Raw genomic sequence first — 11,123 nt, forward strand, 5'->3', positions numbered from 1 at the left:
TTACCTCCTAATCATGATTTTCTTTTTCTCCTTCCTCTTAGAGTTTCATTTTATCTTTTAATGAGGGGAAAAAGTTGTTCTGGGGCAGAAAAAAACAGTAAAATAAAACTTACTCTGTGGCTACCGAGTTTGGAAACTGTGAAGAGATGTGAAATGATGTCTGAATATACTGGGCAAAAGAGCTAATGAACCAGTGGACAGAAATATCACAAATGATGTCATCCAGAATGTGAAATTTTCATTGCAATTTTAAGCCTCAGTGAAAGCTTTTCTGTACCATTTCATGTGTTATTGCATTTTAACCCCCTTTACAAAGTAGCAAAAAAAACTTGCCACAATATTTTTGTGTTCAAGGAATATAAATTCTGAGGAGAAAGATACCTGAAATGCACAAGTACTGTTTCCAACAAGCTCCAAGTAAAAAGCCTGTCCTTAAAAACAGCCTCAGCATAACTCATGCTACTGGTATAGAGGCTCAACAAGCAGCATTTCCTAGTCAAAGCTGTGACTGCAGGGCACTGTCTAAAACTTTTACTATAGAAATAGTCCCCTTTGACTGAACTGAGTTGAAGCCTTTTGTATCTAAAGGAATTTGAAAATGATGTGACCAGATGGAAAGCCAGGATAGATAGTGTAGCATTTGCTGCTTCACTCTGAGTCATAAAACAAGCAAGTGACCGCAGTCTCTGATGAAAAAAAAAGTAATTTAATGGGAATCAATAGTAAAAAGGCTGCTGTAGCTCATCAGCAGAGTGGGGAGCTAGCCCTTTCCCTTGTCACATTTTGCCTTTCCTCACATTGTCCCCCTCCTTCCAGACAACCCCTCACAGGTGGGCAGTGTCTCCGTCACGGTGAAAGTCCTGGACGTGAACGACAACGCGCCAGAGTTTGCGAGGTTCTACGAAGCTTTTGTTTGTGAAAATGCCAAAGCAGGACAGGTGAGAAATACTGGGGATACTGGGGGCTGTCAGGAGGCAAGGCTGTGAGAAAGCCCATCAGACGGGATGAGTGCAAAGAACAGAGCTTGCCTAACCAAACATTGCACCTGAGCTCTCGTGAGCAGTTGCCTGCGCTGCTTTCTAAGGGCAAGCACATCACAATGATGTGTGCATCATATAGAGCACCATTTTCTCTCCAACAGTAGTTTCCAAACTCACTGCACAGTACATTTCACTGCTGAAATAAAGCCTGCCCTTGGGCAGGTGCCAGCAGGCAAGCAGCCAGTGTGTCCTGTAGCAGCAATAAAGAGAGGACAAGTGTTATAAGAAATGCCATGGAGTCAGTTCAGCCTGTGTATGACCAGCAAGGCTTACTTGTAAAAGACCCTATTTATAAGAGCCTTAATCACCTCGACTTATGGGAGCTGGACACAATATGCTGCATCGACTTCAAAGTGTGGCAAACTGAGTCCATTCTGCTGTGAACTGGAGATTACAGAGAATCATAGTTAAAACAGGACTCCCAGTTCTGCACACTGTGAACCCACATCTCCAAGCAAGCAGTAATACCAATTTGCTTCAGCCCTTTCCAAAGCCCCTTGAACTTGGTCTGCCTGTATCACACATGGACAGGAGCTCACACTCGCTGTTGGTACTGCAATTTGTGCTGCTGATTGCTGGTGGGATGCAACCTGCTGTTTCACTGCCACAGTGGGGACCTGTGTCTCCAAATGCATGGCTGACAAGCATAGTATAAGCACACAGATGCACAGCTGATTATTTATGAAGAAAAAATTACAGTAGCAATATCACTGCTCATTCAGTTGGGCTCCTCCCAGCTTGCTGTGAAGCAGAATGAAATAGTTATTCACTGCTGGAGCAACCAGCTCACTAAAAATCATATACAGGATAATTTCATCCTACTAACTTAATAAAGAACATAAGGAATAAAAATCATTGCCTAGATATTTTGCAGGTTTTGAAAGGACTGTCAGGTTGGATATTAGGAAAACTTCTTTTCCGGAAGAGGGATAAGACACTGGCACAGGTTGCCCAGGGAGATGATGGAGTCATTGCCCTGGAGGTGTTCAAGAAACATGTGGATGTATCACTGAGGAACAGGGCATGGTGGGATGGGTTAGTAGTTGGATTAGATGATCTTAGTGGTCTTTGCCAACCTTAATATTTCTATGATTTTAAACCTCTGTAAGTGAGTTGACAAACCTCTTCTTGGATTTATTATTGTCTTAGTTTCTTTCCTTTGTTTTATTTGTTGCTCATACAAAGCATCCACGTGGTTGCATTTTCTCTTTGTTTTCCACTGACTTTTTGGAAGAGCTTAATGATAAAAGGAACCAACCTCAAGTATTTTTCTACCTGCAAAATGAAGCTGAAAATATGTATGGGCTTTCTTACAAACTCTCTAAAGCATGTGTATTTTCTGAACGCCCTGGGTTCTCAAAAGGAAAGGTATGACAAAAGATAGACACATGGGGGAAAAGTGTTATTTGAACCAAATTATTTCCTCCTTCGTTTAAAAGTGATTTGCAGAGTGATAGCAAAATAAAATGAAACCTGCAAGGCAGTTTTACCCCAGGTTGCTTATATTCACATATATAAATGTATATTGTATTTATTGTTTATTTGTTTACGTGAGGCGTATTTAGCTTCTCACCTGCTTCTGCTTTGTTCTCGTATTGTGCAGCTGATCCAGACAGTGAGCGCCATTGACCGGGATGACCCACAGGAGGGTCAGCACTTCTACTACAGCCTGGCTCCAGAGGCAGCCAACAACCCCAACTTTACTCTGAGGGACAATCAAGGTAATCAGAGCAGACATGGACAGTTAGCTACTCTAATTTCTAACGTCCGAGTTGGGCTCGAGAGTTTGTGACTTACAGTGTGTGATAAGACTGCCATTTCAGATAATACCAAGTGACACCTGCTCCTTAAAGGCAATGGTAAAATGACATATTTCTTAATACATTTGAAGGTTATATGATATTTTCCTCTCTATAAGTATTCTCTTGTAATAGGCCCCCCTTTTCTTCTTAGAGGAAATGTGTCACTGTTTTGTGCAAATTTGGGTCTTATGGTCAGGCTGCAGGCATCTTGGATTACTAGGGTGGAAATTGCATTTGTTGAAAAGGAGATGCTTAAAGGTAGGCTAGAAACTGGAATGAGGATACAAATCTGAAGGGAATTACATTGCTCTTTTTTGTACTCTTCTTGTTTTCTTCCAGGCACTGAAATGGAAGTTTCTCATATTGTTTCCATCTTTTTCCCCAAGCACTTTTTTTTCTTCCTCTATGCATACCCTCATTTATTGCCTAGGAAAGGCAGGGAGGTGGGGGAGAGATGCCAGGCCTTAGGGAATAATTTGAAATGCAGCTAAATGTCTATGTAAAAGGTTTCAGCAGAAACTGAAATACCAGTGGGGAGACTCATGGCTGGCATTTGTGTATCCTCACCAGTGGAATTCACTTATTTTAGGGAAGTTTTGGTGGTTTTGGAGCCTGAAGGAAAGCTCTGTTGTGAGCATGCGTTCATACGACTCTAGCTGATAGAGGACCTTTGTGGGCAAATGGGTGCAGAAGTGAGGTCTACAGCTGCCTTCAGCAGAAAAGAAAGATGACCTTGAATAATCCAGTGCAGAGCACCAAAAGTTGATGTGGTGTCAGTAGGAGCATGTAAAGTACTACAAACCATCAAGGAATTCTATTAGAAAAGGGGATACAGGCACCTGCAGTATCCGTGACCTGTTTCCAGGCATAATGCTGATCCTACTCCCACATGAGCACACATGCCTACTTGTCACACTTGTTTCCATAAGCCCCCATCTATGCCTCTTGCAAGCATGTGAAAGAGTAACCTAATGGCTAATAAACAAACTTCTTCCATCACTAACCAAATATATCTTAAATGATGCTACGTGCAGAGCCTTGAGTTCTCCTTCACAGCATGCTAGTGCTTTTACAGCCCAAAAACATTCTATCCTTTAGAGTCCCCGAAGACTCACCACACAATTTCTTGTGTTTTTATCTCTCATTCTCTCTTTTTTTTTTTAACTTTTGAACATATATTGCCAAAATAAATTAGAAGATAAAACACAACCATTGCTAAAACATTTGGCAGTCTAGGCTCATTCTGTCCTGAAGGCATTGTTCTAAAAAAGGAAACACATAATTCCCACCATCAGATGCATTTTTTCTGTCTAAGGCCATACATGCTGTAATTTATAGTGACAGCAGTGACTGAATGGCCGTGCCTTCTGCTTTCTGCAAAATACCAGTTTTCCAGAGCTACATATCATGAGAAGCATAGGGTACTGTTGGTTACAAATCTGAAATAAAAATGTGAAGTATCATACCACTGACTATTTGAAATATACACATTAAGGGTTAATTTACTGCCTTGGCAATTTGGAGTGCAGTAGTTGTTTCAGTACCAATAATTTATATTTTCATCTAGGGACCACTAAGTACTACATAAATTATAAGATTTAGTCACCGAAGGCAAAGATATACTGCATGCCCCAGGATGGAAAGACAAGGAATGGAACCTGCCTTGCTCGTTGCAGCCTGTGTGTCTAACCATGAGACAGCAACGCTTTCCTGGCTGTGGGAAGACACGGTTCAGATCAGCAGTTGTGCTAATTACTTGGTTGTGCCATACAGTAGTAAGAAAAACTGTGAGACGTGAAGCCATCTTCGCAGCAATGAAAACTTGAGTTACAAACAGATCACAGTTCGCATTCTGATGAGCTGCTTTACATATTTCTTTGACCCTTGTTATTACAGTCTCTGAGAACTACTTTAAGCTATTCATTCTCCCCCTAGCTTTGGCAGCTAGAGAAATCCTATTGTCTTCACTTTGTAGACAGGGATCTGGGGTGAGCAGAAATTAATCTACTTACATGCCTGGTTCCCTTTGAGTCTGGTAAAATCAGTGGGCAATAGACTTGCAAGTATCTGCAAAAATTAGGGCCTGAATTACTTCTCAAGGACATATAGGAAATATGTGATGAAGCAGAGAACTGAGCTGAGTTCTCCCTTCTCTTTTGTTAGTGTTAGAGGGCATCAGTGGGCTGTCTTTGTCCCACTTCTAAATCTGGGTAAGATAGTGCTGGGAAAGGGTTGGTAAAAGAGGCTTGCTGTGAGAATGGGATGAGCAACAAAATAAGCTTACCAAATATCCAGACTAAACTTTGAGCTGGTCTCCTCTTGGCTTTTGTCTGCTGCCCTCCATTTGAGGGTAACAGGAATTAATGAAGAGAGTAGTCGCTTGGATGGGTGCAGGCATCGGTGTCATACCACCATCGGGACCATCAGTGGAAGTCCCTGAAAGTCCTCTCTCTTGCATTTCAATTAAAATGTCAGGGAGGAGAGACTCTAAGTCTTATTCTCACAAGCACACCAGTCAGAATGGCCAGAAGGATAGTTCTCACGTTTGCACCAATCTCAGGGGTGCAGGATCACACACTGTGCTCTACAATGCCTCTGCTCAGTGTGGTAGCTAACTGAATATCATCAGTAATCTGCAAGACAGCGATGCTGTACTGGAAGCTGGATGCAAAAGTACTGTGCATTCTTATTGTGCTTTTTAAATTAATTTATTTTTAACATAATAAGGCTATCATGTTCACCCAGGCCTTGTTGTGTCGATGGCTAGGACTTAGCAGATATCAAATTTGGAAGAAAATAGTGCATTCCAATTTCTGCCATGCTGCTTCACGTTCTATCATGTCCTTTGCAGTGCAGCAGCACATCAGATGGCGTTGGCTTCTGATGAATCACACAACAAGCTCTGGCACCAGCCTATTGCCATTGTGGTGTAACAGGTACAGTGATTCCTTAGGGATGATTTATGTAGATGCTTGTCTAGTACAGAGCAAAACAAAGCAAAAGGCTGAAACATAATGCTGACAGACATCAAGGGAACCATATGGCCAAGAATATTTAGGACCTATGTGATAGGATCAGCACATCACAACAAAGTTATGTACATACATAAATATATATATACCCTTCAATATTTGATTACAGAAACTTGTTTTTTAGCCAGAAATATATATATATATATATATATATATATATATATGTATGTATGTATTTATATATATTTGCACAACTTGAATTACTGCCTGTGATTTCTTCTACGGGCAAAGTATGGCCAGCTCCAGAATAATGAAGTCTTTTTCCTTCACAAAGAGCAGTTTCACATAAAATGAAGGTTTGCTGTCACCTGAGTGGAATTTATGACTTCTGTTATTGGCCAGTTTAAACAGCATGAGTCTTTCACCCAGGAAAGAGAAAGGCAACCAAACCACTGCACTGTTAAGATGACTGAAGTGCAATATAAATCCAGACATTTTGTCATTTTCTGCCCTTTGGGTTGCTTTTTCTCATGCCACAACAGGCCAAATAATGAAAAGATGTGGTATTGATAGCTGAGGAGGATGTACTGAAGGGCACATAGCCTGAAGAAGAAGTGAAAGCACTTGTGTGTGTCCCAGGAGAGAAAGGAGAGTGGGGCTCACAGTGGGGAGCCCTTGTTCAGGAGCTGTAGTGGCTGTAGGGTGCTGATCTCTGCTGGGTCTTAGGACATGATGCTGAAAATATGTCTGCATCTGTCACACCTGCTGCACTTGTTCAGAGCAGCACAGCCTATTGAAGGATGGTAAAATCAGCAAAAGCTGAAACATCATCCATTTTAAGCAACCTGGGGGATTTCATCCTGCATCTGGTGCTATTTGGTTGTTCTTTTCAAAGCCCCAGCTCTTGGGATCCCGTGATTTAAGGAGATGCTACAGTTTTGTTACTTACTCACATACAGGCACAGGTGCACTTCAGTATTTTACACTTTCAGAGCAAAAGCTTGAAATGTCATGGATATATAAGGCATGAAAGATCCTGAGATTGCTTTTAAAAACTGTGGAAACTGAGATTGTTTTTATAACTGTGGAGCCTGACTCTCAGTACTTGCATACACCAGTGCTGCCTGCTGTTGAGAGCTTCGCAGCACAAAATATGGAACTTGCAGCATAGTTTAAGTCTGGTAGGGAAGCATAAAGAGTCCAGCTTGAATTGCATACATTCCAAAGCTGGCTGTATATAAAGCTCATAATCTCACTCCTAAAGACCATCAAATAATTTCTGATATCGCTGATTAACCTGCATGTCAATCAGTCTCCACACTGAACAAAATGACCAAAGATTTTAATTTTAGCAGTGAGTTGACATGGAAATGATCACAGAGTCATAGGGGTGGAAATTAAACAATCAGTTGTTGGTATCATGTGTTTTTTTTCGTAGTTTACTTGTGATTGCATTACTGGCTGGTTCCAGGCAGCCAGCTCCATTGTGCCAACCCAGCAAGGACCAGCTGATTGACATCCTGCATTTCCGAGCACAGTACATGTATGCTGGAAGCAACCTAAATATGCAGATAGCCAGACCACAGCCTCTTTTGAACCCAGGGAACAGGAAACAAAACTAAGTAGTAAAAGAAACTGCATGAAGCCCAAATCCCCGAAATCTCACAGCAATGCTGTGCATGGTCAGGGTTTGTAGGTCTGCCAAAAAGAGAAAAAAGATCCTTTGTTCTCCACCTATCTTTGCCGGCTCAGGATTTGCAAACACATTTATAAGATGTGCCAACTTTCCTGCAGGTTCTTTTAGACGCCCTGGTGGGCCAAATCATATTGGAGACATTCAATTCAGCCTTGCTCTTTCCCAAAGTCTCTGAGGCCACAAAGCTTAAAAGTCAGTACAGGCAAAATACACTGATCTCCAGAGAATTTGCCATGGCATTTCTGAGATAAGACTTGAGGAGAACAAAGTCCTGAATCCACTCTCCTTCTTACTAGGAAACTCAGTGCACAGTTTGAGGAATTTGGGGGAGAAGATAAACAGGAATTCAGAAGCCATTGGAAATCCTGACATTAAATATATGTTCTGTTCTTATATATATATAAGTATACATACATACATATATATATATATATATATATATATATATATATATATGGAGGGAAAGCGCCAGATGAAGGAATTTCCCTCGACATGAAAATTAAAGGCAGTCTCCTCTTAGGTCACTCTCTTGCTCCTTTGTTTCTGCAGCATCGTTTCAACCCATTTTGTTTCAAGTTCTAATAAAAATCAGGTGGCAGAATGGTCAAATTAAAGCAGCACAATTTTGACAATGACGACAAAGTACTCTGACTTTTTCCAGTGGCAAAAGTGCTGATGAAATTGCACATATTTCACTGAAAAAATGTTTTGTTGCAAAATTTTCGACTCACTGCTCTTTAGGATAACCAGCTGTCATTTTTGTTGTCTTTTGTTCCTTTGTTCCCTGTCTTCTTGTTGCCTCAAGCAGATGGCCATGCCTCATATCAAAAACCATAAAGACAACCTTAACATGTCTGCAAGGGTTATACACCAGCATCTACAAAATGGTGGCAGTTCTTAAGAGCCATGTCTAGAAAAGGTGCTGAGCAAGAACAAACAGGGATAACAAGCCTCCTTCAACTATTCATTTCCATCCTGCCTTCTGAGAGCTCTTCTAGCTAAAACTGAAGGCTGTGAGTTTGCTCTGGGCACTTTATGTCAGAAAGGGTGAAAGCAACTTGTAAGGTGTGCATGCCTTGCAGGTTTTGAGCTATGGCCTCGGAAGATATTGAAATATGAGAGGCAGAGGCAAAACGCTGATCAGTGACAAACTGTTTTTTAAAAAAGGATAAAGAAAAAAAAAGGGAAGACAAACGGATGTGGGTCTAGGGCTGATTTTTTTTAGACCTCCTTTTCTGATGAATATATTTGTTCTTCTTTTCTCTCCATTTATTTCCAACCCACAGACAACACGGCATGGATTTTGACGAGGCGCTCTGGCTTCAGACAGCACGAGCAGAACATCTTTTACCTCCCCATCCTGATCAGTGACAACGGCCGCCCTGTGCTGAGCAGCACAGGCACGCTGACTGTGCACGTGTGCAGCTGTGACGAAGGCGGCATGGTGATGTCCTGCAATGCTGAGGCCTACGTCCTCCCTGTCAGCCTGAGCAGAGGAGCACTCATTGCAATCCTCGCCTGCATATTTGTCCTGCTAGGTAAAGCCTTATCTGCTTCTTGGGAGGATGAGCTCTTCTGTCCTGGCCAGGGGGTTGCTAACCTACTAAAGATGAACGATACAAATGCACGTGCACACACGTGCATGTATGTATATTACGTGTGGACACACACGTGCACGTAAAGGGCCAAAACATGGAACAGGCGTAGTCGGCCCCATATTGCTTCAGACAGGGGTATAGGGATGGGGGAAATAATATAGTCTGCAAATATTCTGGCAGATCCCCGTTGTGCCAGGATGTCTCATATGGCCCTGATATATGAGAAGAAGTACGTCAGGAGGAAGTAGAAAACTGAGCATCTTCCATGTGTTCTCTCTACACAAACATATTTCATTTTTTTTGTTTGGTTGGTTGAGGTTTTTTGCCCAGACCTTCTATTTCCCCTGTTAGCCTTGAGTATTAAAAGAACTTCTGTTCCCTTGTTCAAACTCTTGAGTTGTGAGATATTAATTCAAAACACATTTTCCCTGAAGTTTCAGAGGCTCAGTCTGAGGATCAGTAGAGTAGTAAAAACAACAAAAAACTTTAAATTCTATCTCTATAAAGTCTAGATGCCTCAACCCAAACTTTCAGCGTTCAAAACCCTTGCTGAGTTCTAGCTGAAGATACAGTCACCAGGTGACAGCACATTTTCTGCAGTGCAGACCTCTTGGTGCCTGTTTATGCTAAGAATCATCTGCATCTCAGTATTGCTGAGCAACTGACAGTAATTCTACTCAGCCCAAAGCAGCATTTTTCAGATAAACACAGAAATGCTTAGGAGCAGATGAAGGAGCTACCTCAGCCATTTGTCATGTAGGGAGACATACTACCATGGTGAATCTTCCATCATGGGCTTACCATTCCCCCACTTATGTCACGTGCAGCACCCAGACCAAGAGGCTTTCCTAAAGCAGGCTGCAAATCCACCTACAAAGCAGGAAAAAAAAAACAACAATCACATCTTTGTGAAGCTGCTGCAGATAAGTAGTTACTAATGCTTGATCTGGCTACCTTTAAAGTATCTCAAGTACCACACTGCAAACACTACTGGCTAGACTTGTCCCAAATGTTGTCCCTAGACTTGTGACCAAAAGTTAAGACTTAAGGTAAGCTAAGGGACAGATAGGCAGGACCTCGAGACACTGATCTCAGGCAGATATCTGCATCCCTCCACCTGCAAACATCACAGCTCTTTATATCCGAGGGGCTGCCTCAGGCATAAAGACTTTGCAAGATCTGCCCTCTTACTGATGGCCCCATGTTTTGGTTGCCTCCCACAGTGCTGGTGCTCCTCATCCTCTCCATGCGGCGCCAGCGGAAGCAGCCATACATCATAGACGAGGAGGAGAACATCCATGAGAACATCGTCAGGTACGACGATGAAGGCGGCGGGGAGGAGGACACTGAGGCCTTTGATATTGCTGCCATGTGGAACCCACGGGAGGCCCAGCTTGTGGTGAAAAACAGGCAGGACATGCTCCCTGAAATAGAGAGCCTCTCCAGATATGTGCCTCAGGCATGCATCATGGACAACAACGTCCACAATTACGTGCTTGCCAAGCTGTATGAGGCTGACATGGACCTCTGGGCTCCTCCCTTTGACTCCCTCCAGACATATATGTTTGAAGGGAACGGCTCGGTGGCAGAGTCACTCAGCTCCCTACAGTCGGTGACCACAGACTCAGACCAGAGCTACGATTACCTGACGGACTGGGGCCCGCGCTTCAAAAAGCTGGCCGAGATGTACGGTGCCACGGACAGCAGTGGGGCCCTGTGGTAACAGACAAGGAATTGCAGAGGGGTTTCCGTGTGAAGTGGCATCCAATTAGATCCATTCTCATTAGATGCTTCCATGGACATGGGTGAGGCCTCCTAAAATAGCAATACCATGCTCAAATGAGAATGGGAAGAAGAGCGTGAATGAAGGTCTCTATGGATCAGCTTTACTTGGTTAAATTAAGTCATATTTTGAAACAGTGAGAAGCAGAAGGAAGAAAGTTTTTCTGTTTTTCTACAGAAAAATTGGAAAGCTCCACCCCTGGAATATAATGACATTACTCTCTCCCTCCCTC

The 11,123-nt window shown here is 42.5% G+C and overlaps 1 protein-coding gene across 1 annotated transcript in view; it reads left to right on the forward strand.

The window, feature by feature from the left end:
• CDH20 (cadherin 20) overlaps positions 1 to 10,831 on the forward strand; it is a gene marked incomplete at both ends in the record, with an annotated part of 33,612 nt that extends 22,781 nt beyond the window's left edge. The window contains 4 exons of the mRNA XM_079533013.1: positions 817 to 938; positions 2,644 to 2,761; positions 8,797 to 9,048; positions 10,332 to 10,831. Coding sequence (XP_079389139.1) covers positions 817 to 938; positions 2,644 to 2,761; positions 8,797 to 9,048; positions 10,332 to 10,831 — 992 coding nt within the window. The remainder of the gene's footprint in view (positions 1 to 816; positions 939 to 2,643; positions 2,762 to 8,796; positions 9,049 to 10,331) is intronic.
• Positions 10,832 to 11,123: the final 292 nt, after the last annotated feature.

This window comes from Tetrao urogallus (genome assembly GCF_951394365.1).
Source record: "Tetrao urogallus genome assembly, chromosome: 3".
In the NCBI taxonomy this organism is placed as follows: Eukaryota; Metazoa; Chordata; class Aves; order Galliformes; family Phasianidae; genus Tetrao; species Tetrao urogallus.